The sequence below is a fragment of the Narcine bancroftii genome, chromosome 1, assembly GCF_036971445.1.
Source record: "Narcine bancroftii isolate sNarBan1 chromosome 1, sNarBan1.hap1, whole genome shotgun sequence".
Classification (NCBI taxonomy): domain Eukaryota; kingdom Metazoa; phylum Chordata; class Chondrichthyes; order Torpediniformes; family Narcinidae; genus Narcine; species Narcine bancroftii.
This window is the reverse complement of record NC_091469.1, coordinates 249,182,846-249,209,910: the sequence shown is the minus strand read 5'-3', so window position 1 is coordinate 249,209,910 and position 27,065 is coordinate 249,182,846. Positions and strand designations below refer to the sequence as shown.

General features: G+C 42.2%; 1 protein-coding gene across 6 annotated transcripts in view; it reads right to left on the bottom strand.

Moving 5' to 3' along the window:
• madd (MAP-kinase activating death domain) overlaps positions 1-27,065 on the bottom strand; it is a 178,129-nt gene that overhangs the window by 123,443 nt on the left and 27,621 nt on the right. For all 6 annotated transcript variants that reach the window (XM_069894319.1, XM_069894334.1, XM_069894324.1 and 3 more), the window contains exons 2-4: positions 20,005-20,171; positions 17,213-17,791; positions 3,036-3,339 (exon numbers count right to left, since the gene is read on the bottom strand). In XM_069894319.1, the coding sequence (XP_069750420.1) occupies positions 3,036-3,339; positions 17,213-17,791; positions 20,005-20,063 (942 nt within the window). In that variant the 5' untranslated portion in view covers positions 20,064-20,171. The remainder of the gene's footprint in view (positions 1-3,035; positions 3,340-17,212; positions 17,792-20,004; positions 20,172-27,065) is intronic.

The following is a 27,065-nucleotide window of genomic DNA, read 5'->3' as shown; positions in this document are numbered from 1 at the left end:
CACTACCAAGAAGAGGTCATTGTGCCTCACCCGTAGGAAAGGAAGCTCAGGGTTGTATGTACTCTGACAATAAATCTGAAGGTTCCTACTGTACCATCCACCACTCACTGTGTTAAAAAAAAAACATCTCAGACATCTCCTCTAAATTTTCCTCCACTCACCCTAAACAGGGTCAGGAAATAAAATGTGTGGGCTGTATCTAAGCCCTTTAATATTATACACCTCTCATCCTTGATTGCACCTGTCAAACTTCTTTCCTAAGACATGTTCTCCAATCCAGGCAACATTCTGGTATACCTCATTTGCACCCTCTCGAAAGTATCTCCATCCTTCCTGTAATGAGGCAACCCAAATTGTTTGCAACACTCCAAGTGCGGTCTAACCAGTTTTATAGAGCTGCAACATTACCTCAAGGCTTTTGAACTCAATCCCCTGACGGAAGAAAAAAAAACACATCATACACTTTCTTCACCGTCCTATCAACCTTTTTTATTTTTTTATTTCTTGCACCATGAATCATATCAATAACAACATTCACAAATGAACATCACTAAAATATACACAGTGACATTTACTCTTTCTCCCCCCTTTTCCCGCCCTTTCATCCCTCCCTTCAAAAACCAATACATAATAAAACACATAAAACAAAGAACTAACATAAAGTGAATAAGTCGAATCGTCCACTTTTACAAATTTAAATCTTATCGTGTTCATAATGATGTTGTTTTAAGAGATGGAGGTTTGTTCCCAAATTTGTTCAAATAATGTAGACTTGACTTTCAGATTGTATGTAATTTTTTTTAATGGAATACACTTGTTTATTTCTGGATATCACTGTTGTATTTTGATTCCATTTTCCAAGTTGTCATTATACACTTTTTTGCTACTGCTAGTCCTATCATAATAAATCTTTTTTGGGCTGTCTAATTTTTTGTCTCTTATATTATTTAACAGAATTTTTTTTTGGATCTTCTGGTATATTATTTTTTGTGATTTTGTTTATTATTAGGTTTAGATCTTCCCAGAAAGTTTTCACTTTTGAACATGTCCAAATTGCACATAATGTTGTTCCAGTCTTGTTTCCAGTGAAAGCACCTATCCGATGCTGTTGGGTCCACCTCTTTTAATTTCTGAAGAGAATTATATAATCTATGTAGCCAGTTATATTATATCATACGTAATCTACTATTTATCATGTTCCTCATTGTTCCTATACATAACTCCTCCCATGTTTCATTCTTTATGTTTAAATCTTTTTCCCAACTTTGTTTCGGTTTATACTTTGTTTCAGTTTATACTTTGTTTCATCCTCTTCCTTATATTGCAGTTTGATGTACATGTTGGTTATAAATTTTTTAACCATCATGTCTGTGATTAAATATTCATAGCTGCTACTTTCTGGGAATCTCAAGCTATTTCCCAGTTTAACTTTTAAATAAGTTTTCAAATGGTAATATGCAAACTTTGTACCTTGTGTACCACCCAATCAACCTTGAGATCTATGGACCGGAACCCCAAGATCTTAAGAATCCTGCCATTAAATATGTACTCCACCTTAAAGTTCGACCTTCCAAGATGTATCACTTCACCTTTACCCAGACTGAATTCCATCTGCAACTTCTCCGCCCAGCTGTGCGTACAACAACATTCTACATTATCCACAACACCCCCAAACTCCGTGTCATCGACCAACTGTTTTTTAAAACCTGTTAACAGATTGTGAATCCATATCTGTGTGTGCCCTTCCTTGGTTTAATGACCCTTTTCCCCCATCTCAGTGGTTGGTGGAAGCAGGTACTTTGACACCTTGCAAGTATCACGATAAGCATTTGAATCACTGAGAAAGAGAAAGCTACGGACCAATTGTTGGTACATGGGATTAGTAGAGGGTGTAATGGGTGGCAGTGATCAGGGAGGGTCAAAAGGCCTGTTTCTATGCTTTGTACTGGTTCTCCTTTGATATTCTGTTAGTTATAATTTCAAAAGCTTTTCTCTCACCCCTCTATCTCCCTTTCTTCCACCTCCCAATCTCCTTCCAAAAGTTCAAATGTTAAGGTTCCTTTCATTGTCACATATTAAAAATGTCACACACATGATACACCTCAACTTTTGTCTGCCGTAAGACAAAGAGGCACCATGAGCATTGACCAGTGCCCTGACAATAGGAAAAAAAGAACCAAAAAAAAGTCCCTTCAGAGACACTAGCTGCTTTCAGGTGGAATCGCCTGGAGAAAGTGGCTCCCTGTGTCTGCAAAGGGACAATCAGGTGGCATCACTGAAGGCGGTGTTCTGCTACCTGAAAGGTCCGCAGCGGGGACAGGGGCAGCCATCTGACAGCCCTCTCCTCGCTGCCTGGCAGCCCCGTGGCGCGGGACTACAGGGCTGGATCGGGACTACAGGGCTGGGAGGGTCAGCCGGTGCGGGACTGTCAGGCAGCAGGGACTTCTAGGCACCTGAAAGCTGCTAGCCGGCTTTGCCTGGTGTGGCTTTCAGGTGCAACGCCGGAGAATATACCTACAGGAGGAGACTTGGGTAAGTGCTCCTCCTGGCCAGGTTCTCCACCCGACAGCCACATTGGGGTAGAATAGGTGGATTTACAGTCGGGTATTCTGGCCACCTGAAAGCAGCTACTGAGTGTCCATAGATGGCCTCCAGCGCTCCTGCAGCCTCAGCACCCACACAGACTCCAGATCAAACCATTGACAACCTGAGCATCAGATTCAAGCCTCCAAAATGCTCAGAAAGCCTTCAGTGCCCGAAGCACTTCGTAAGCCATTTTTGCCCTCACCACCCTCTTGTTCCGTAGATCAATACCTGGTCCCCAAAAGCCAGTCTCCAGCAGCCCGCAGCCTGTGTGGGTCCGTCATCTGCTGAAACCCTCGTTGGTCGAATGCCATGGTCACCACCTCAAATAACAGGTTAAATCTCAACATGAGCTGCATTTGTTATTAACCAGACAGATTTTCCCCAAAATTGGCTTGAACAGAGGTAGGACATAACCTTCATTTCCTTCACTACATCTGCCCACTCCTCACCTTGTGTTCTAGCAGGATGCAACTAAGCACCTGCAGGCAAGGTTCCACTCCGAGTAGCTCAAGAGGCAGATGCAAAGGGAAGTCTACCAAGGAGAAGCGGGCGATGTCCGGCAGGGCAAAGGTGAGGGGTGGCTGGAGGTCCCTGGGTAGTATCTCCACATCTACTCTCTTCTGGCCTGGGACAGGCACAGGGGAGTGAAGGAGTCTGTAGATCCACGATTCGATCTCTCTGACATCATGCAGGATGATGCTTGACTTTTCGTCCACAGTTAGGGAGCCAGTGAAAAGCCTCCACATGGTGTCTCTATGAAAGAAAAGAACAACCATCAGCTTCCTATGGATGGTCTGTGACCAGCTGAGTTGCAACAACACGTTTGTGTACTGTACTTGACCACAGCCTTTGCAGATTTTCTTATTCAACAACCATCACCCTACATCACGCACAACCATTTCCTGAGGTTGAATGGAGAAGGCATCAACCTGTAGCTTTGTGCAAGCCAATGCCTTTCATCCAATGGAAGGTAAGAGCAGGAATACCAGAGTGTTCCATGTTCTTTAGAGAGGAACAATATCCCAAGATAATGAGGAGCTCCCAATCCAGGCGCAAAACGTGACCAAGGGGCTCAGGAGTATCTCCTGATTTGCACGCCTTGCTAGCTGTCAGCAAAATTTCCAGCAACAAATGCGGAGTTCCAGCAGCAGTGAGATTAATCGGTGTTAAATTAGATGATTTTTTTAAAATTAAAGATGCAGCATGGTAACAGGACCTTCTGGCCCACAAGCCTGTGCCACCCAAAGGTGACCAATTAACCGACTGACCCTTGGGAATGTAGGAGGAAACAAGAGCACCCAGAGAAAACCCACGCAGGTTACAGGGGAGATGGTACAAACTGCTTAGAGAGCGTGCCGGATTCGAGCCCAGTTCACTGCCGCTCTGAGAGTGTTGTGCTAACCGCTATACTAACCATGTCATTCAATGACAAAATGCACAGTCAGACCTACATGACTCGAGACTGTGGTTCCAAAGATCAATCCTCCGTCTTTTTAAACTCGACAACTAAAACTACTCCCCACCAAGCTGTTCAGCTAATCTCAGTGTCAGCCTCCCGAGGAGACCAGCTTCAACTCCCCCGTATGAGCAGAAGACAAAGCCATGCACACACATGGGGTGTGAGTCTTCCACAAAAGCTATAAATCCGCCTTTCCACTCTTCTCCCACTCCTTCACCCACCCCCCGTCCAATTTGCAGGAATTCGCGTACACCAACTCGGGGTCAAGGTCAAAGGAGGCAGAGAAATGACATCTGATGCAATTGAACAACCACTCAACACGCACCGCAATCAATGGCATTCACACAGCAGCATTCTACATGCACCAAAAACAATGCAACTCGTCAACAGCCCGCAGTGTCCAAACTTGCATTAAGGACTCAATCTCCAGAGAGGGCCTGGAAGAGCCTGCAGAAAGAGAAACACTGTGTGAAGCAGCACTCGTGCATGCAAAATGTTGCAGATTCTGGAAACCTAAAAGACTGGAAATGTTAGAGGTGGGTCTGCAACCTTCGTCAGAAGACTGACAAATTCAAATGAAGGAAGGATGAAAGCCAATTGTGATCTTTGCTCTCTCCACCGCACACCAATGACTGTGGCATGGAGAGAATGGAAAGCAAAATGCTCCTGGGTGTGCACATAACAGACCCACAAAACCTCATTAATCAGGAAGGCGCAGCAATGCCCATGCTTCCTCAGGAGGTTCAGGAGGGCAAGGTTACCGGCCCCCATCTTGACCACATTTCACTGAAAGACTACTGAGCGTGTTCTATCTGACTGCATCGTGTGGTTTTGTTGCTGCAAAGCATTGGACTGGAAGGCACAGCAGAGGATTGTCAAAACACTAAAGAGAGTGAAAGACAATGCTGTGATTGTAGTGAAAACAAAAAAATGCTGGAGGAACTCAGCAGGTCTCGCAGCGTCCATAGGAGACAAAGATATATTACCACTTCGGGCCTGAGCCCTTCTTCAAGGTATGAGCAAAAAGCAGACAGGCATCTGAATAAAAATATATTTTTTTATATTTTGTCATACAGCACGGTAATAGACCATTTCGGCCCACGTGTCTGTGCCGCCCAATTTACACTCCGTTAACCTACATTCCTTGTATGTTTTGAAGAGTGGGAAGAAACTGGAGCCCCCGGAGAAAACCCACGCAGTCACAAGGAGAACATACAAACTCCTTGCAGACAGTGCGGGAACCCAAATTTGGTCCTAACCGCTACGCCAACCGTGCCACCTTACACATTGAAATGCTGGAGGAGCTCAGCCACTCTTTTCAGCGTCCATAGGAGACTAAGATATATTGCCAACGTTTCAGGCCTGAGCCTTTCTTCAAGGAATAGGGAGGAAGAGCCAGAAGCAGGAAATCTGCGGGCTGGCTGGGGGGAAGGGATCCAGACCAACAAAAGATGTTAATTGGATATTAATTGGATAGGATTAATATCAACTTCTCTGGCTTTTGTTAAAACCTCCCCTCACTTTTTTTCCCAACACCCCCACCCCTGTAGCCTTCCCTCAGATCAGTCTTCCCTGTCTCCTTTTGCACAAACAAGATACATTCTTACCTCATTCCTTATCATATCCGATTAACACATTTTATTCCTCCCCCAGCCAGATTTGTTTATATTTGGGGGGGGGGGGGGAGAGAGAGAAACGTAGGGCAACAGACAAAAGGTGATAAGTGGAAATGGAAAGGAGTACTGGAGAGGGAAGGTGAGAATGGATCAGTGGAGGAGGTAGCTCTGTGAATTCAGAGCTAGAGGAAAAGAGACAGGGAAACCATGGACATCCAATCACTATACACTAGCCTACTAGCCTCCACACCCTTCACATTATCCTCTGCCATATCCGCCACCTATTATATGATCCTATCACATCTTCCCCTCAGTCCCTCTTCTCCCCTCCACCTTCTGCAGGAACTACTCCCTACATGAATCCCTCATCCACTCCTCCCTTCCCACCAGTTGTCCCCTCGGCACCTACCTCTGTGACCACAGCAAGTGCTACAACTGTTAATGCACCATCATTCGTGGATCTAAACAGTCCTTCCAAGTGAAGCAACATTCCCATTGTGGTCTCCTCAACATCAGAACACAGATTGGGAGATTGCTTCATTCAGCACCTTAGCTCTGCCCGCTGCTGTAGTGGGGATTTCCCACTGGCCACCCATTTCAATTCCCTGCCCCATTCCCACAGCCAGACTGAGCCACCCATAAATTGGAGGAACAACACCTCATGTTCCATCTTGACACCCTCCAACCAAATGGAATTAACATCGAGTTCTCCTGTTTCAATGAGCCCGCCCCTCCACCTCTCCCTTTCCCCTGTCCTTCTTTCCTCTAGCTTTGTTTCCCTTTCCCTCTGTCTCCTTTCCTTTTCCGCTGCCAGAGACTGAGACCAGTAGTCAGGTCTTGGCCTGGCTTGCTCTAGGAGGGTGATAGACAGGAATTACAGGGATGCAATCACGCCTAGGAGGCATTGGGAAGGTAGCTGGATAATAGGAGAGGGAAAGGGGACAAGCAGGAAGTGTAGGGTACCTATGTGGCCATTCCCCCTTGGGATAATGCAGTGGGGAGGGGATGATCTATCTGGACCAGGCAGCAGGAGCCAGAAGCTCTGAGCCTCAGAAGGGAAGGATGAAGTCAGCTAGAGTGATAGCCATTGAGGACACAATAGTCATGGGAACAAATAGGAGATTCTGCAGTCACAAAAGGGACTTCAGGCTAGTGTGTTACCTCCCAGGTGTTCAGGTCCAGAATGTCTCAGAGCAAGTGCAGAATATTCTTAAGGGGGAGAGTGAGCAGCCAGAAGTCACGGTACATATTGGTAGCAGTGATATAGGCAGGAATGGGGAGGAGATACTGCAAAGTAGGTTTAGGGGGTTAGAAAAGAAGCTGAAGAGCAGGACCTCCAAGGTGGTCATCTCTGGATTACTCCCAGTGCCACAAACTAAGAAAGGTCAGAAGAGGAAGATAGTGCAGACAAATGAGTGGCTGAGGAGATGGTGCATGGGGCACAGTTTCAAGTTATTGGATCATTGGAACCTTTTCTGGTGAAAGGGTGACCTGTACAAGTGGGATGGGTTGCACCTAAACTTGATAGGAAACAATATCCTGGCAGAGAGGTTGGTTAATGCTGTGGGTGGGGTTAAAACTAAATTTGTAAAGAGTTGGGAATGAAAGTGAAGAAGCAGAGGAAGAGGGATGTTGGTGTACAGGTAGGGATAGCTGGGAGGGAGTTTGTGTGAAAGGACAAGTATATGTGGCAAAATTGCAACCATGGAGATGCGTTGCAAATGCAACAGGGACACAAGAGTCAAATGTAACAAATAGTGGGCTAAAGGTTTTGTATTTAAATGCACACAGCATAAGAAATAAAGTGGTACGGCTACGCATCATCAGGCAGGTATGATGTGGTAAGGAGTAAAACACGAAAGTCTGCAGAGTAAAAACACAATGCTGGAAGAGGTCAGCAGGTCAGCAGAGTGCTTTATATCACAAAAATAAAAATACGTCAATTGACGTTTTGGGCTTGAGCCCTTCATCAAGGAATATAAAAATGTCAGCAGGCACCCGAACAAAAAGGGGAGAGGAGCATGGTTGCAAAGGCAGGAGGTAATAGGTGGGATTATGGAGTCGTCACTAAAAAATGGCTGTCATTTGGGAGCTATATGTCCAAGGATGCATAACGTATCAAATGGATAGGCTGGTAAGCAGAAGGGGCAACATGGCTCTTTTGGTAAGGAACAACATTAAATTATTGGGAACAGGTGACAAAGGATCAAAAGAAATGGAATCATTGTTAAGAAATGGCAAGGGTAAAAAGATACTGTTGGCTGCTATGTACAGACCTACAAACAGTGGCTGGGATGTGGACTACAATTCAACAATAGAAAAAGCATGTCAAAAGGGCATTTTAACATTCAAGTTGATGGGGAAAACCAGGATGGGACTGGATTTCAAGATATTTTGTAGAAAACCTAAAAGCTGGTTGATGAGCCCATGAGGGGTTCGGTACTACAGAATTGGGTGTTGTGAAATGCACCCGAGATGATTTGGGCTTAGGGTAAAGGAATGATTAGGGTACAGCGGGAAGGTACAAGATAAATACACGCTGAAAAAGAAGAAATATTTGAATGGAAAAATGTCACAACTGTGGCTGACAAGGGAAGTCAAAGCCGTCGTGAAAGTAAGAGGGCATACAAGGTGAAAAACCAGTGGGAAGATAAAGGATTGGGAAGTTTTTAAAAACTAAGGAAGTGTCTAAAAAAACTCCTCAGGAGGAAAAAGATGATTTATGAAAGTAGGTAAGCAAACAATATACAAAAAGCTTCTTCAAGTACATAGAAAAGAGGTGAGAGTAGATACTGGACCACTAGAAAATGATGCCAGAGAAATAATAATGGGAGATAGCAGAGGAACTAAATGAGCATTTTGCATTATTCTTCACTGAGGAAGACCAAATATCAAGGATATCAGGGAAGTGAGTGCAGTTACTATTTCAAGGGAGAAGGTGTTCAGAACACTGAATGGTTAAGGGGAGGAAAGTCTCCTGGACAAGATGGATTGGACCCATGGGCTCTGAAAAAGGTAATGGTAGAAATTGTGGAGACAATGGCAATAATTTTTCAGGAATCAATAGATTTTGGCATTGTCCCGAGGACTGGAAAATTGCAAATATTACCTCACTATTCAAGAAAGGAGGGAGGCAGGAGAAACAAAATTATAAGTTGGGGAGCCTGATGTCAGTGGTTGGGAAGATGTTAGAGTTGATTGTCAAGGGTGAGGTTTCAGAGAACTTGGAGATACATGACAGGATAGTCCAAAGCCAATTCTCAAATTTAAATTTCCTGAAGGGAAAATCTTGCTTCACAAACCTATTGAAATACTTTGAGGAAGTGACAAGCAGGCTGGATAAGGGAGATGCAGTGGATGCTGTGGTGTTGGATTTTCTGAAGGACTTTGACAAGGTGGCACACTTGAGGCTACTGAAGAAGATAAGAGCTAATGATGTAACGGGAAGTGCACTCGCAGGGGTAGAGCATTGGCAGATTGGTAGGAAGCAGAGAGTCCGAATACAGGGATCACATTCTGGTTGGCTGGCAGTTGCTAGTGGTGTTCCACAGGGGTCAGTGTTGGGGCCGCTTCTTATGTCATATATTAATGGAATCCATAGCTTTCTGGCCAAGTTTGCACATGATACAAAGGTAGGTGGAGGAGCAGGTAATTTAGAGGAAACACGGAGGCTGCAGAAGAATTAGGCAGATTAGGAGAATAGAAAGAGAAGTGGCAAATGAAATATGTCAGAAAGTCATGCACTTTGCTGGAAAAAAAATAAATGGGTAGCCTATTTTTTAAATGGGGGGAAAATTGAAAATACTCTGATCCAAAGGGACCTGGGTGTCTTCGTACCTGAAGGTGAACTTGCATGTGGTGAAGGCGGCAAAGGCAATGGTGGCATTGATTTCGAGAGGAACAGAATATAAAAGCAAGGGTGTGACGATGAGGCTCTCTAAGGCCCTGGTGAGACCTCACGTGGAGTACTGTGAGCAGTTTTAGGCTCCTCACAACAAAAGATGTTGGAGTGCTCAAAGGAGATTCACAAGTTTCTGGGAATGAAAGGGTTATCACATGACTGGTCTTGGCCTGTATTCATAGGAATTTAGAAAAAGGGGGGAATCTCATTGAAACATTTTGGATGTTGAAAGGGATGGACAGAGTAGATGTAGAAAGGTTGTTTCCCATGGTGAGAGAGTCCAGGAAGTGCTACATTTGATCCCTCTGTTAAATTTGAAGAAACGTCGTATAATATAATTTCTAACATTTTCTCTGATTTATTATCCCTTCCTGATACCATTACATTTCTCTTTTGGGTGGTGAGGACCAGGCTCCTTACATTTGATGAACGCTGATCTAAGGCTTTTTGTTTTTTGTTTTCTTTTCTTCATTAGATTAGTACAAGGGGTTTTACTATAATGTGAATATTTTCTTTGCTTTTTTTTTCCCTTTGATTGAGTATGGGGAGGCGAAGATACTATTATTATGTACTGATTGTTGTGTATTGTCATCTTTTTAATTATGTATTCTTATTCTCTCTGTCCATTGTTTATTGTATATTAAAATCAATAAAAAAGATTGAACAAGAGAGTCTAGCACAAGAGGGCACAACTTCAGGATTGAAGAGTGTCCACTTGCAACTAAAAGACGTCGGGGTTTCTTCAGCCAGAGGGTGGTAAATCTGTGGAATTTGTTGCCACAGGCAGTTGTGGAGGTCAGGTCATCGGGTGTATTTAAGACAGAGATTGCTAGGTTCTTGATTAGCCAAGGCATCAACGATTATGGGGAGAAGATTAGGCTGTGAGGCTGAGTGAGAAAATGGACCAGCTCATGATTAAATGGCGAAGACTCAATAATCTGAATACCGTATTGCTGCTCCTATTTTTGATGAACACAGTTGCCCACCTATTTGCAGAATGTGTGAAGAAGGATGCAAGGGTCCTTGTCGTGGTTCATCCCCAGCAGCTGCAGGACAGAGACTCTGATTTACAGGCTGTTCCCAGCAACACACACAGTCCAGTACTGCCAGAAAACCATCCACTTTGTGAAATAGGCACTGTCGGTCTGCCCTAAACCCACTGGTAGCAGTGAGCTAAGCACGCACCCTTGAGGTGCATCATTGAGATTGTCAATGAAGAGACGACGTTGTTTCCGATTCCTCACTTGGAGTATTGTGAGCAGTTTTGAGTTCCTCATTTAAGAAAGAATGTGCTGGTGTTGGAGGAAGTTCAGAGAAGGTTCACATGAACGATTCCATGAATGAAAGGGTCATCACATGAGAAGCATTTGACAGCTCCTGGTCGGTCGGTACTCATTGGAATTTAGGAGAATGAGGTGATTTCACTGAAACATTTTGAATGTTGAATGGCATAGACAGAGTAGATTCAGGAAGGTTGTTTCCCACAGAGGAGAACCTAGGACAAGAAGGCACAACTTTGAGATTGGAGGGCATCCTCTTAAAACAGAGAAAGAGGAATTTCTTTAGCCAAAAGGTGGTAAATCTGTAAAATTTGTTGCCACAGACAGTTGTGGAGGCCAATTCATTGGGTGTACTTAAGGGGGAGATTGCCAAGTTTTTGATTAGGTCAGGGCATCAAAGTTTATAGGGAGAAGGCTGAACAGCCCATTTCTGCTCCTGTCCTCTGGAATGTAACAATATAGAGTGATGGAAATGTATGGATAAAAACTAAGCATGGAGGAAACTTTGAACGGTTTTCCTTTTGTAAATCATTTATTGTGGATAGAGTCTATTTTTAGTAAAATATATTTACCTCCTAGGGCACTGCAAGACCTGCTGAGTTCCTCCAACTTTTTTGTGTTTTTATTAAAACAGCTGAGAAGATCACTGGGGTTTCCCTTTCCTCTCTTAACTACATTCCCTGGGAGAGCTGCTTAAATAGGGCTCAAAGAATAATCGAGGACGCTTTCCGTCTTGCACACAGCATCTCTGACCCACTACCATCAAGAAGGTAATAAAGCTCTAACCTGTTTAGACCTAACCCTGTAACTCAGTGCCTCATGTCCCTGCACTTTTTCAATCTTATTGAAATCTCTCCTGGAATTAGGAGACCAAAACTTCACGCAATGTTCCAAATTTTGCTTCACTAATGCCTTGTTACAATTTCACCACAACATCCCAAATCCTATACTCCGTCTCCTATACTAAACCATATGTGCAAGATACAATGGCAACTGTTGGGAGTATTAACTCTCGATGCCCATTGATAACACTGGCATCCACCCAACAATGAATAGAATTCTCCAGGGACGATCTGTTTACAAAAAGCATGACAAATTCAGGAGATTCATTTCCACCCAATTATTCTCTCAACCATCAATCTGGTCTGACCTTGATGTAATCTCCTTTTAGCAAATCAACAATGAGGAATCACGAGCTCAGTGGTCCTCAGTGGCAAACACCGTACTAGCTACTGATGGAAGCCATCAACAACAGTACTATCATTATTTTTTTTTGCTGATAATCAAGAGTGGAATGATTTACCAGTAATTAATAGGCCTGCAGATCCTGAGGTTTGGTGTACTGCAATTAATTGGTTAGGGTTTCTCCTGCTTCATTTGAGCAATTCTTGGCAATTTTCCACAACACTGGAGAGATTCCAGTATTGGAACTGTACTGGAATACCTAGGTTTGGGGCACAGTTTTGGAGCCCTGTCTTGAAGACTTTTTTTTACTTAATTCTTGCTCTCAGATGTCGCCGTCGTGTTGAGTAAATCAAATTGGGTGAACCTTGAAGTCAGAATTGAACAGCAAAGAAACAGGCCCTTCAGCTGAACCTGTCGAAGCCAAGCAAATTGTCCACCCAGTCCCATTGGCCTGCACTTGGCACATATCCCTGTAAACCTTCCTATCCATACACCCATCTAAATGTCTTTTAAATGTTCCTACTCCCTACCTCTCATTCCAGTGTGAAAAAGGTGCCTCCCAAGTCCCTTTTAAATCTTTCCCTTCTCAATGACCTGTGCCTTCCAGCCTCTTGGAAAAATTGACCATCTCCTTTATTTATGCCCCTAATGAATTTTTAAATCTCTATAAGATATCTCAACTTTCAATGCTCCAGGCAGAAATGTCCCAGCTTATTCAGCCTCTCTGTACAACTCTCTGTACATGTCTAAATTAAAATTAAAAGTACAAGTCCTTAAATGAGTCTCTGAATTAGTCTGTTGTTCAGGAATCTAATGGTTGAGAAGTAGCAACTATTCTTGAAACTGAAAGTGTGAGTCCTACGGCACCTGTGCCTCCTTCCTGATGGCAGCAGCAAGAACAAAGCATGTACTGGATACTGTTGATCCTTGATAACTGTTGCTGCTCTCTGACAGCAATGTTCCATGGAGATGTTCACCATGGTGGGGAGAGTTTTGCCCGTGAACGTTGGGCTGTATTCACTACCTCTGCTCAGAAGTATTGATATCCCCGTACCAGGCCGTGATGCAACCTGTCAGCTCAGGTTTCTGGAGACATCTGAGCCTCCATATACTCCTGAGAAAGTAGAGATGCTGCTTTCTCATGATGACATTAATACAATGGGTCCAGGAAAGATCCTCCGAGTTAGTGGCCCTAGTAGTTTAGTTGCTCATCCTCTCCACCTCTGAACTCCCAATGATCACTGAATTGTATATCTCTGATTTTCCTCTCGTAGAGTCGACAATGAGTGACATTGAAAGGTTGTTGTTAGTGCACCATTCAGCCAAGATTTCAATCTTCCTCCAGTATGCTGACTCATTGCCCCTTTTTTATAAATCCTTCTACAGTGGTATCGTTAGAAAATTTGTAAACGGTACTGTTGTTGTACTGAATCACACAGTCAAAGGTGTAAAGCAAGTAGAGCAGGGGGCTAAGCATGCAACTCAGGTGCGAATGGACATTGTGGAGATGTTCTTGCCAATTCTTACTGACTGGGGTCAGGAGGTGAGGTAATCCAGAATCCAACTGCACAGTGGGGTACTGACACCCAGGTCTTGGAGTTTGTTGATTAGTTTTGAGGGGATGATGTTGAATGCCGAGCTAAAGTCAATAAAGAGTATCCTAATTTCTGCTTCTTTGCTGTCCAGGTGTTGCAGGGTTTTGAGTCGAGCCAGTGAGATGGCATCTGCCATAGACCTGTTGGTGTAGTTGGCAAATTGGAATGGATCCATGTTGCTGCTCAGTCAAGAGCTGATAAGATTCAACACCAGCTTCCCAAAACTCTTCATTGTGGATGTAAGTGCCACATTTTGGTGGGTTACTACACACCTCTTGGGCATCAGTGCAATTTAAGCCTGTTTGAAACAGGTGGGAACTACACCCTATTGGAATGAGAGGTTGAAGGTATCTTGTCGTCCATTTCAGATGCTTTCCTTGGATTCACTCTCCTGAAGGCTGCCCGCATATCATCTTTGGATACTGACAGTGGAGGATTATCAGAGACATAGGAGTGTGCAATAGTTCCTTCTTGTTCTGGGTGGTCAAATCAGACATAGAAGGCATTGAGTTCACCCAGGGGTTAAGCTTTGCTGTTTCCTAGTTTTGCAGCAAATTATGTCATTTAGCTCCTGCCACAGCTGCTGTGCACCTTTGTTGCTTCCATTCTCATCAGGAATTTCCAGTTCACCCGGGAGATCGCCTTCTATCATACCTACAAAGCAACACCTCGCGCTTGTCAGAGTTTGCTACTCCAATACACATTTTCTCAGTTCATTGAGGTCCGGTTGTCCCAATGACACTGCTTTTGGCATTTCTGGGGTTCTCGGGAGGAAACCGAGATGACTTTGGACTTTCTGTTGAAGATGCTTTGATTCAAGATTTTGCACATGGGTGGGTGATGATGGACATCTTCTTGGAGACTCTTCCTCCCATTTGCTGTTTAGCAGATTACCATCTGGATGTGGCAGAACCCCAGGACTGTCTGTTAAGCACGGATTAAGTTCAAAAATAACCTGCTACTGCTTTCACAAGGAGGCTCCTTGTTTTATGCACACTTGATGCTATTGCCAGCATCTACGCTCATTAAGGCAAGAGTGATCCCCAGAGTCTCACACTGCACTGGTCTATAGATGTTCCTCAAGTACCTCTACTTCAGAGCTGCAATAAACCTGATGGACGTCAACAAACAAAAAACCTCAACGGTGCTCTTCAGGGATTGGCACCTGCTATCTTGTTTGTGGTGCTGGATCCTTGGCATTACACAGAATATTGAACAATACAGCACAGTGCAGGCCCTTCAGCCCACAATGTTGTGCCGTTCTATGTAAACCTAGTCCACCACAATGTAATCCTTCCCTCCCTCACACCTATAACCCTCTATTTTTCTTACATCCAAGCATGTTGAATGTCCTCATTTTACCAGCCTCCACCCTGGCAAATTCATTCACGGCACCCACTACTGTGTGTGGAAAAACTTACCACTGATATCCATTCCATTCACCTTAAACAAATGTCCTCTGGTATTGGTTATTGCCACTTCCCACCGTCCAAAACATATGGGATTGGTAGGTTAATTGGAGCAGCCAGGGGCATTCTACCATGCTGCATTATATTTTTAAATTTCAAAATAGAGGAAGAAAGGGATATGATTGGATGACAGGCACAAGTGTTAAAGGACAAGAAGTGACAATCCATGGGGTCATAAAGCAGAAATATCATCTGAAATTAATAAACAGATGTGGAAGGAAGAATTGAAACCTGAAAATAAAAGACCAAACTGTAAACGCTGATCATCAGGAAACATTGAATAATGTAGAGTTCTAGTGTCCACAAGGACAACAGAGTGCTGGCCCTGAAGGCTTTTGTTGAAGTCTGTTGGGACAGTGTTAAAAGGCCAAAGATCAGAATGGGAGAATTAAAGGGAAAGGCAGCTGGAAGCTCAGGGTCACGCTTGCAAACTGAACAGAGAGGTTCCATAAAGTGGGCCTCTTCTTTATACAGGCATAGAAATAGCATACAATGTCAGAAATAGCACAACTAAACCAATTCATGTAGAAGATGTGCTTGAGTTCCTGGGCAGTGATAAGGGAGGAGATGCATGACAGTAGTTTTGCCTGCTATTGCACAGTAAAATGTTGTGAGTAGGGGAGTGGTGGGGGAGGGGGCAGGGGTGGGGAGAGAAAGGAAGGAGAGTAAACCAGAATAGCCCAGAGAGAATGGAGCCATCGGAACGTGGAAAGAGGAAGGGGGATTGTGTTTCACCTTGGAACCCTTCAAAATTGCCAAAAAATGGGATGTAAAAAATGATCTGCAGAGACCAGGTAGCAAAGAGAAATTATACACCCTTCCTAGAGGTTGGGAGAGAAAAATCATAACCCATATGGGGAAAGGGGAAGAAAAAGCCACAAAACAGAGACAATCCGATTTCTCCTCACCAACTTCCCTATTATTTTTGTGTCTGTCCAGGACTCCACTGGAAAGCATAACCATTAACTATATTCCTTGTGCAAAATAGGAGCAGAAATAGGCTAATCACCCCATCGAGTCTGCCCTGCCATTAAATGAGCTGATCCATTGTCCCACTCAGCCGCACTGCCTGGCCTTCTCCCCATAACCTTAAACAGACCTAATGACTTGGCATCCACAAGACAACAAATTCCACAGATTTACCACACTCTGGCTGAAGAAATTACTCTGCCTCTCAATTCCAAGCGAACGCTTTTCAATCCTGAAGTTGTGCCCCCTTGTCCCAGCCTCTCCCACTATGGGAAACAACCTTTCTACATCTACTCTGACCACGCCTTTCAACATTCGAAATGTTACAATGAGATTTCCTCCTCATTCTCCTAAATTCCAATGAATACAGGCCAACACCTGTGAAATGCTGCACAAATGATAATCCTTTCATTCCCGGAATCATCCTTGTGAACCTCTTCTGAACTCTCTCCAACATCAGCTCATCCTTTCTTAAATGAGAAGCCCAAAACTGCTCACAGAGCTCCAAGTTAGGTCTCACCAGTGCCTTATAAAGCCTCAACATCACATCCCTCCTCTAATGTTTTGTTCCTCTTCCTTTCCCTTCACATACATCCTTCACTGTCCCTACTGCCATTGTAGATGGAATAATTTCAGAACATCTCAAAACTAGATTGTGGACTTTCAGAAGCAACAATTTTACCTTCCATAAATCACAATCTAGGTCTCTGCACGAATGTGCAAGAGAAACTCAGCAGATCACACAACATCCAAGGAGAGCTAACATTTCATTCTAGACCTTGGGTTCCCCTCCTATGTTGTTCACACTTTACTCGCTGACCTGTGAGTTTCTCCAGCATGTTTGTGCATTGCACTCGACCCCAGCATTTATAGACTTTCTTGTTTAATTTTTGAATGCACATTTCTCCTTAACCTTCAAGCCACCAGGCCAAAGCTGGCTCAGATGAAGGAGAACAGTTACATAAAGAGCAATATAAAAACCCCACCTAAACCAGTGCATTATAAATCTGCGGAGCCTTGACAACTATTCCACCTTTGAAGCCACTTTTAAAGAGGTATACCTCTATCCTGACATCTTTGTTTCCATGACAACAAAATAATAAAATCATACTGCACTGCCAATTCCACTAACCGGTAAATGCACACACTCACCTCTGAATGCCTTTCAAACTTACGGCCTTCTTAATAAGCAGACGCTCACTGCAACAGTCCACCAGTCGTTTGAGGGTGTAAAGACATTCACGGAAGGTGGAGAAGAATGGGTAGTGGCTAAGCATGCAGAGCGAAGTTAGAGTACTGTTCCGTGACCGAATCACACTCTTTAGATGGCGCTTCGCTCGGGGAGATCGGTTGATGTCAGGGGTGGAATCAGCACTGCATGTGGCCAGGGATGAGCCACTGTCAGAGTTACTGTGGTCATCTGTCGTCTCCAAGCTGCTACCCTTTGGATGATGTGAACCCCGGTCTGGCCTGTCCCGGCCTCGCTTCTGGAAGGAGCGATAAAAGTTGACGCAGATCCCATAGCGCACCACACCACTGTCCTTGTCTGTCAGGGTGAAGACGAACGAGGTGTCATCACGCAGGCTGGTGCGCTTCTGGCGCAAGCTGAGGCACCCTTCGGGCTGACAGAAGAAGACCACATCTGGCGGCAGGGGAAAGTCATGGTGATCCTCCAGCGGGTAGCGACGCAGCAGCTCAGGGGTCTGAGCAATACTATCACTGCTGGGCTGCCTACAAACACAAAATAGGACAGCATGAGCCACCGCCCCTGGAGCAGTCAGTCTTCAACATCCAGAGGGATCACGCCACATCTCAAACCTGCAATGCCAATCGGATGGAGAGTACCCAGACGGAAAATCAGGCATCATTCTTCCAATTTACGGGTAGTCTTGATGGGATAGAACATGAGGCCATGGACAAACATGTGAGTATGGTTGGCCACTGGGAGATCCCTGTCGCTGGTGCGGACAAAGCGAAGGTGCTCAGTGAAGCAATCTCCCAGAATGCACCCAGCCTTTGTGACCTTCTCTAGATCGGAGAGACTGGACACAGACTGGGAGATCACTTCACTTCAGGCACCTGCCAACATTTTTCCATACCTTGATGAAGGGCTCAAGCCTGAAATGTTCATTGTGTATCTTTACCTTTGCTATATAAAGGACACTGTTTGACCTGCTGAGTTTCTCCATTGTGTTTCGACTTCAAACATGTCTGCAGACCTTCATGTTTTACTCCCAAATTGTCTATCCTTTTCAACCCCATTCTCTTGCCTTCTCTCTGTAACCACTGATTCTCTTCTGAATTAAGAGCCTATCTACCTCCACTATAGCTATCCCTAATACCTTCAGAGCCATCTGCAATAACGTATTCCATAGATTTATAACCTTCCGAGTAAAGAAATTCCTCCATCTCTGTTTTAAAGGGATGTTGTTGTACTCGCGAGGCTGTGCTTAGCCACTCCTCCTCCCCCTGCTTGCTGCTATGTCCTCCTTCCCTTCTCCACCTATTACCTTGATAAAGAGGCTCAAGCCCAAAATGTTGGTAATGTATCTTTGCTATATAAAGGACACTGTTTGACATGTTGAGTTTCTCCAGCATTGTTTTCACTGGTTGGGTGGACTTGATGGGCTTGCCTAATTCCAAGTAAAAACACAATGCTGGAGAAACTCAGCATTGACCTGTTGAGTTTTTTAAGCATTGTGTTTTTACTTTAGTCACGGTGTCTACAGATTTTCATATTTTATCTTTGGCCTAATTCCAAGGCCCTGTGATGGTGCTCTCAGAGTTTGTCACTGAGCAAGCATTACATGAGGCAGAACAGCAGCTTGTGACCAGAGAAATATGAAATTCCAAATAATAATCTTTTTGATTATTATCAAGTTAAAGCTTTATTATTGGATAACTTTGGACATACTTTAAGGTTACCAAGGCAGTCAAATTTTGAAATCTTGCTTACGGAAGGTGGCAAGAAAAAAAAATTATTTCTGAAATATACAAGTTATTGCAAAATAAGATGCCTGAATTAGATATTTATAAATCAAGATTACAATGGGAAAAAGATTTGGGCATTGTAATCGAGCAAGATGATTGGAGATCTATATGTCAGGACAGTATGACTAAGATTACTAATGTTGGATATAGGTTAGCTCATTACAATTGTTTACAGCTAGTTCATTACAATTGTTTACATCCATTATACTCAACTCCTCAGAAATTAAAGAAATATAATTTAATATCTTCAGATTTATGTTTTTGATGTTTTAAAGAGGCAGGCTCTTTTTTTTTACATTCGATTTGGTTATGTGATAAAGACAAGGTTTTTTGGATACGACTTATTAACTTTTAGAGAATGTTTTAAAAATTCAATTACCTATGGATCCAACATTATTTTTGTTAGGTAATGTTAAAATGCTGAGTTTAATTTTGAGGTTGACTAAGTATCAAGTTGGGTTTGTAAGATTGGCAATGGCTGTAGCAAGAAAATGCATAGCTATTATTTGGAAAGATGAGATTAATGTGGGATTGCAGAAATGGCATACAGAATTGAGGTCATGTATTCCATTGGAAAGAATAAAATATAATTTATGAGATTTTTTTTCTAAAATGTGGAGCCCTAATTTGGATTTATATGAGGTTAAAATGTGGAGTTCCCTGATACTCGTTGTGGTGTTGCTTTGATACATAGTGATTCAGTGTAAAAATGTGTTTGATGGCTTAAATCTCTGGCTTCTTCTTTCCTACTCTGAGATTTTTATATATCTTTGGGGGATGGGAGGAGGGTGGGATTTGGGGGATGGGAGAGGAGGGAATGGGAGATTTATTTGTATTGTATATTAAAATTTTAAAATAAAGTATTCAAAAAAAAACCCCAATCAAGAATCAACAGTCAGAATCCAAACGCCAGAACCCCAGCCCCCTAACAGAAACATCACAGGGGTCATTACCTGGCGCCGATGATGACCAGATAGTCCACAAGGCGTGGACATACTCTTTTCTGAGACATCCTCCTCACTCCACCACTAGGTCATCTCTCTACCAGAGACCAATTTCAGCGGAGAGACACTGCATCACAGCTTGTGGAAAAAGTCTCACATGGGAGGCCACTTGGAACCTGCAAAACAATGATGTGAAGCTGCTTATTAGATATCACTGAGGGCATTCATCCCATGCCATTCAATGCACCATTAGACACGAAGTGCAAGCTTGTAGTCCTTTGGTCAGAAGACACAGGAACTGAATTAAGCCATTCGGCCCATCACATCTGCTTTGCCATTCGAATAAGGACTGAGGTAGTTTTCCTCCCAATCCCATTCTCCTGCCTTCTCCCCAAATTCTTTGAATCCCTTATGGTCAAGAATCCGTCATCCTTCACTTTCAATCTGCCCAATGACTTGGCCTCCACAGCCATATGTGGCAATGAATTCCACACATTCCCCATCCTCTGGTTGAAGAAAATTCTCCTCCTCTTCATTCTAAAGAGACGTCCTTTAATTCTGAGGCTGATCCCTCTGGTCCCAGACTCTCCACACCCACTTTATCCAGCCCTTTGAAAATATGGTAGGTAATATGATTTCCCAAAGAAAATCATGTCCTGTGGGATCATTATTCCTCTGATAATTATTCCTTAGGGCATTAGCTCATTGCAGCAGGAATGCTCCCTGGGAACTAGAAATCACGTCAAAATTTTGTGCGCAAAATTTGTTGTTTGGATTTGTTCCAACTGTGTATTTCCAAATGCGAAAGGGACAAATGCGATCACACAAACACGTGTCAGTGTGTGAAAGTGGAAGGATGTGTTCAGGGCAGGGTCTGGTCATAAAATCTAACCTTCCTCTTAAACATACACTCCATGAAGCAAGAAGGTGTGTGTCATAGCATCACTTCTCGGCCTTTTGGCTAAGATCAAGTGTAGGTGTGTGCCGTAGCAATTGCAGCAAACAGGAAAATGCTGATATCTTATTGAGGCAGCATGGTTGGCATAGTGGTTAGTGCATCGCCTTTACAGCTCCAGCAGTCAAGACTGGGGTTCGAATCTCATGCTCACTGTAAGGATTTTCTACCTTCTCCCCATGTCTGTGTGGGTTTTCCCCGGGGTTTCAGTTTCCTCCCACCATTTGAAACGGAACAGGGGTGTAAATTGGGCAGCACGATCTTGTGGGCCAAATGGCCTGTTACCGTGCTGTGTGCCTAAATTTGACTTAAAATTTAAATGTACCCAACTTCATTCCTCAAATGTTTTCCACAGAGAAAGTCATGCAGCATGGAACTGGCCCCTCTGCCAATATCAAACATCAAATGACCATCTATACTAAAGCCATTCACTTGGCCCATAGACTTCTGTGCATTGACTCATCAATATACTTGGACGTTCTGAGTGTACCCATCTCCAACCCCCACACAGTCAGCACATTCCAAATTCAACACACAAATGTGCTGGACTGGAAAACCTCAGCCAGCTATGTAGCATCTGCAGTGGTTTTCAAACTGCCCCCTTAAACTCACATTCCACCTTAATTAATCCCTATGCCATCGGTGTTCTGTGATTAGTTAGGGTTGCCTAAAGTATCCCATAATACAATCCCCAAAACCGTAATATGCATGAATAACAGTAATCAGGAATACCAACAATTTTATTATGCATTCAAGAACAGAGGACAGAGGCTTTCAGTTCCAGTCGTCTCACCCCAAAGTTACTAATGCTTTGGAGAGGATGTAGAATGTAGAGTAAATTCGCCAGGACCTTGTCTGGATTGGAGAATCTTATGGAGCAAGATTAACAGAGCTGAGGCTCTTCCCTTTGGATAAAAGGAGACTTAAAAGGGGTGCAATAGATTATGAGGGGCTTAGTCAGCAGCTTTTTCTTGAGGTGACTATAGCAAAATACCATAGGACATCTGTTTAAGCCAAGTGGAGGAAAGGAGAGAGAGGTAGGTTTTTTTTTCTCAGAATGGTGTGCCTGGAATGGATTGCTGAGGGTGGTGGCAAAAGGTTACATGGCATTGCAGAGCTGAGGTTATAATCAGATCAGGCTTGGACTCTGGAGAAAAAAATGATAATAGATGTCAGAGTTTCATCATCCTATTCCTGCTCTTAATTAGAAAGTTTGTCCCACAAGAGAAATGTTTGACATTTTTATTCATGATGGCAAGATATCAATCCCAGGCCTGGTTCTTCCTTAGTTGCACCATCCAACAGGGTCATTGCAGTCCATCCTCGTATCATTGAGTCTTGAAGCACACGTGGGCGAGACGAGGCAAGGTCAGACTAGGTTCCATGTAGACGAAGAGATTCAAAAACCAGTTTCTGTGATCTAATGAAGAAAGGCTGCTTCTTTTCTGGGTTTGGATTTAAACAACTTGGAAGGAGAGAGAGACAAAGCAGAAAACTGTAAAGGTTTATGGCAATACAATGGGGACATGCCTGAACCAGTTATTTATTGGATTGGAGTAATTAAAAACTAATACTCCTGCTCTACCTACAAACCTGCTCCATGGTGCACGTCATTCTGGTAATCATATTTGCTCTTTCACACACTCCATCCAATCCCAGCTAATTATAATCCAAGTATTTAAATAAATTAGAAGTCATCACATTGCATTCATAGTTAAACACTGCCACAATTTTGTCCCACCGCTCTGGGACACTGGTTACTTATATTACAAGTGATATTTTTTGTCCAAGTACAACAGCTCAGCAATCTGGAAAATCCTCCTCACTCCATATTCCAATGCTTCTTCAGAGAAGGAGAAACACTTGAGTTGACAAAGAGGGAGCTCTACTTAGTAAAAGGATATGCTGGTATCAGGGAGAGCAATTTAAGCTTGGCGAGAGTACGATAATTTACCAGCATTCTCGGCCTTGCTCTCAATGATTAAATCACAGCTATAAATAGCAACAGGCATAAATTACAGGCATAAATTACACACATTTTGTAGGCTTACAATGTAGAGTAATAAATCAACAAAGTACGGAAATCAATTCACGGAAGAGAAGATATAATGCATTTTGTAAATGGACTAAGCCTGCAGGGGAGCAGCAGCAGGTAGGAGTAGGGTGAAGGAAGCATGCTGGCAGGGTTCTCCACACCACCTCGGACGTTGCTGAATATGTGCAGCCACTTTGCCAACCCATTTTATCAATGAGAGAACATAATTGTTTTATTCTCATTCGTTAGATGATTTTGTTGATACATGATCGAACCTGTTCAGAATTAGATGTTGCCAGGGCCAGTGCCAGACCATTTTGCACCCTAGGCAAGGCCAACAACTTGCAACCCCCCCAAAAAATTTGGATTTTCAAAAGTAGGTGTTTTGTAGAAAAAAAATGAAAAGCACAACATTTGAAACTGCTAAATTTATTTTAAATTGTAAGAATACATCATAATTATCTTTCTCAAATACAAAAGAAAATATTTTGGCACACAAATCAATTTGAACTAAAGGGCACTCGGTGGAATGCATACCTCCGCCAAGGGCAACACAACATTCAAACCTTTTAGTTCACACCCCTTTAAGTCTATATACTTTTTAACGCTACTTGGTGTAACCAACCAGTCATATGAGGACAATATTTTGCTTATTTTGCTTATAGTCAGGCAGAGAAACAAACAAAAAATAGACCAACAGGGTTAAAAACTTAACCTCCTTGTCAGAAGTAATAATCTTGTGAATAGTGTTGTTAAAATTTAAGTCTCATAGAAGTTTCAATTTTGGGCACATCAAAATCTCATTTTGTGAGCGTTTTCCTTTGCAAATTTAGTCACCAATTCAATCAGATCCCATGCTGATACCTGGGCATGTTCAATTGATAGACCGTAGTTTCCAAGCCATCCAGTCTTAGTTGCAACATTGTTGAGCGAACCTAAGTTTTTATATTTGAGCTTTGAGAATTGTTTCACAGAAGCTAAACGTATACCCCTGCGCACAATTCCAACGAAGTGAAGACTGAAAACCTCAGGTTCTAATCTCCAAAGCTTAATGCTTGCCTTTTTGCACATCTAAGAGTGGGATATTTTCCCGGTGTATTTTTAATACGCATCCCAAAACACTGATTATTATCGATTGTTGCTTCTGCAATTGTTGTACTAGCAAAAATACCAAACAGAAATAAAACCCATTTTTCCTGTTCGATTATTTTAGTTCAGGAACACAGGGAACTTGTGCAAATGTAATTCAGGGGAAAGTTATTCTGAAGCTTGCTTACTTTGTGGCTTCAACGCCGGTTGTTCCCCGGTGCCTGGGGTGGTTCAGTGGAGCCTCCGAATTTGCGCCAACCAAACTACCCAACGCGGACCCACCAGTCATGCGCCAATTGACCCAGAATGCCAACCTACTGGGCATGCGCCAGCCGGCACTCAGGCATGTGCACAAGAATAAAAATGGCTGCACTCAGCCAAAAGATCCCAGGACACCGACCAATAGGGGAAGTAGACTTTTGCACATTTGGCCCCTACAATAGACATTGAGCCACCTTGACAGCACCCCTCTGAGGTCTATGCCCTAGGCGGCTGCCTAGTTGGCCTAATGGTAGTGTTGCCCTGGATGTAATAAAACCATTGAACACTACAGCACGGAAACAAGCCCTTGAGCCCATCTAGTCCATGCCAAGCTATTATTCTGCCTAGTCCCATCGACTTAATTATGTTTACTTAGTAATGTCAAGTAAATACATTCAGCCAAACCAACACACACTAATTTATCTCAGTGTTGTCTCTCAGAATTTGTGACTGAAAATAATCCTTGGTAGAAACCAATGCAGAGAAAAGATGGAGAATTTTATAAAAGTTTAAACAGACACCCCAAGTGCACGAGTACCATCTACTCTGAAGGCATCTGACAGAACTTTGAGAGCAGTCAGTGTCAGTAATAACAGGGCAACCCACTTGCAAAGCAAGAGCAACCATCCAGAATGTGGCACAATGCTACGCTAAATATCACACAATCTTCAAGCAGTGAGTATTTCATGTGTGCTGCTTTCATGATACAATTACTGCATCCCATTGCCCAATATTCCAACTGAAATGGCAATGTTTCTTTAACTCTCAGCAAGAAGGCCACTGTGGTAACATTCTTTATTTATTTGAAGGATCATTAGTAGTAATACAGAATACATTCCATAAAGAAAATTTTATATGAATATATATATTTTTAAAAAATTTTAAAAACAGAAAGAAAAAAAATAATTTAAAAAATTAAATCCCCATCCACTCTCCCACCCCATCAGCCAGCTCTCTTAAGGAGAGCCAAAAATATGTAAACAGAAAGAAACTAAGAATATATAATAAATCAAAATATATCTAAATGCATATATTCCAAATATGGTGACCAATTATTAACAAAAAAGATAATTATCATGTAGATTATATGTAATTTTTTCCATAACAATACAAGCTTTCATTTCATTCTGCCATCGCATTATATTAATCACTATATTATCTTTCCATGTACTTGCTACACATTTTCGAGCTACAGACAATCTTAAATATACAAATACAATTTGAAATTTATCTAATCCTAATCCCCTTAAAGAAATCATATAACCCATTAAAAAAATAGATGGATCTAATGGTAACATTAAGTTATATAATTTTTCCAAAATTAACTTAATTTCTTCCCAGAATGGTTGTACATGTACACAAGACCAAACAGCATGTAAAAAAGTTCCAGTACATACACATCTAAAACAAGAATCCAAATTACTAAAACTATATTTTTTTCCATTTCTCTGGGGTTAAATAAAACTGATGTAAAAAGTTATAATGAACCATTCCATACCGCACATTCATCAATTTAGTAACACTACCATGACACATATCTGCCCTGTAGTTTTCAGGAAAAACAAAGGCTAAATCATTTTCCCATTTAAGCTTAGACTTCTCCCATTCCGGTTTATCCATATTGTCTTGTAATATTTGGTACAAAACAGATATAACCCCTTTGGTATAGAAGGAATCAAAGACTCAAATTCTGTCAATACAGATAAAATCATCTCTCTACCATACATATTTTTCACCAAAGATCGAAGTTGATAATAAACAAATAAAGAATTTTCTGCAATATCAAAACACTCTTTCAATTGATTAAACAAAATAAACTGTCCTTCTACAAAACAATCCTGTAACGTTTTTATACCCTAGAATCCCAGCTCTTTAAATGACTATTAAACATTGAAAAAGAAATAAGCTGATTGATATATAGTGGAGTTAAAATTGACAATTTACCTTTTGATCCTAAAATCTTTTTTTTCGTCCATAGCCTAATAGATGTTTTAATATCGGCATGTTATATTCCCTCAACAAATTTAGATTCCATCAAAATATTAATTGATACACCTCAACTTCAGAAATACAAACCATCTCAACTTTAGCCCAACTCGGGAGTTGGTCCAAATCCATCAGTCTACTAATAAATTTCAACTAAGCTACTTCATAATAATTTTGAAAATGGCGTAGTTGAAGCCCACCTATCGCATACTTCCAAATAAGTTTATATAATGCTACCCACGGTAATTTACCTTTCCATAAAAATTCTCTCGTGACTTTATTTAAATCCAGAAAAAAACCCTTTGAAAGAGAACACAATATTGATTGAAATAAATATTGAATACAAGGAAAAATATTCATCTTAATACAATTAACTCGCCCAATTAAAGTTAACGGAAGATCTTTCCACTTAATTAAATCTGTTTTAATCTTTTTTAATAAAGGAACATAATTTAACTTGTATAAAGATTGATACTCAGTATTTACAATTATTCCTAAATATTAAATTTTATCAGACCACTTCAGCTTTATAATATTTTTATACTCTGAATAATCTCCTTCTCCAACTGGCAAAATTTCACTCTTGTCCCAATTAACTTTATATCCAGATAATGTTCTATATTGTAATAAACATTCCCCCAAATGTGGCAATGATTGTTCTGGCTTTGTTAAATATATCAATATTTAATCTTATACTCTTCATCCATAACTCTCATCCCTCTTATCTGTTCATTCTATCTAATT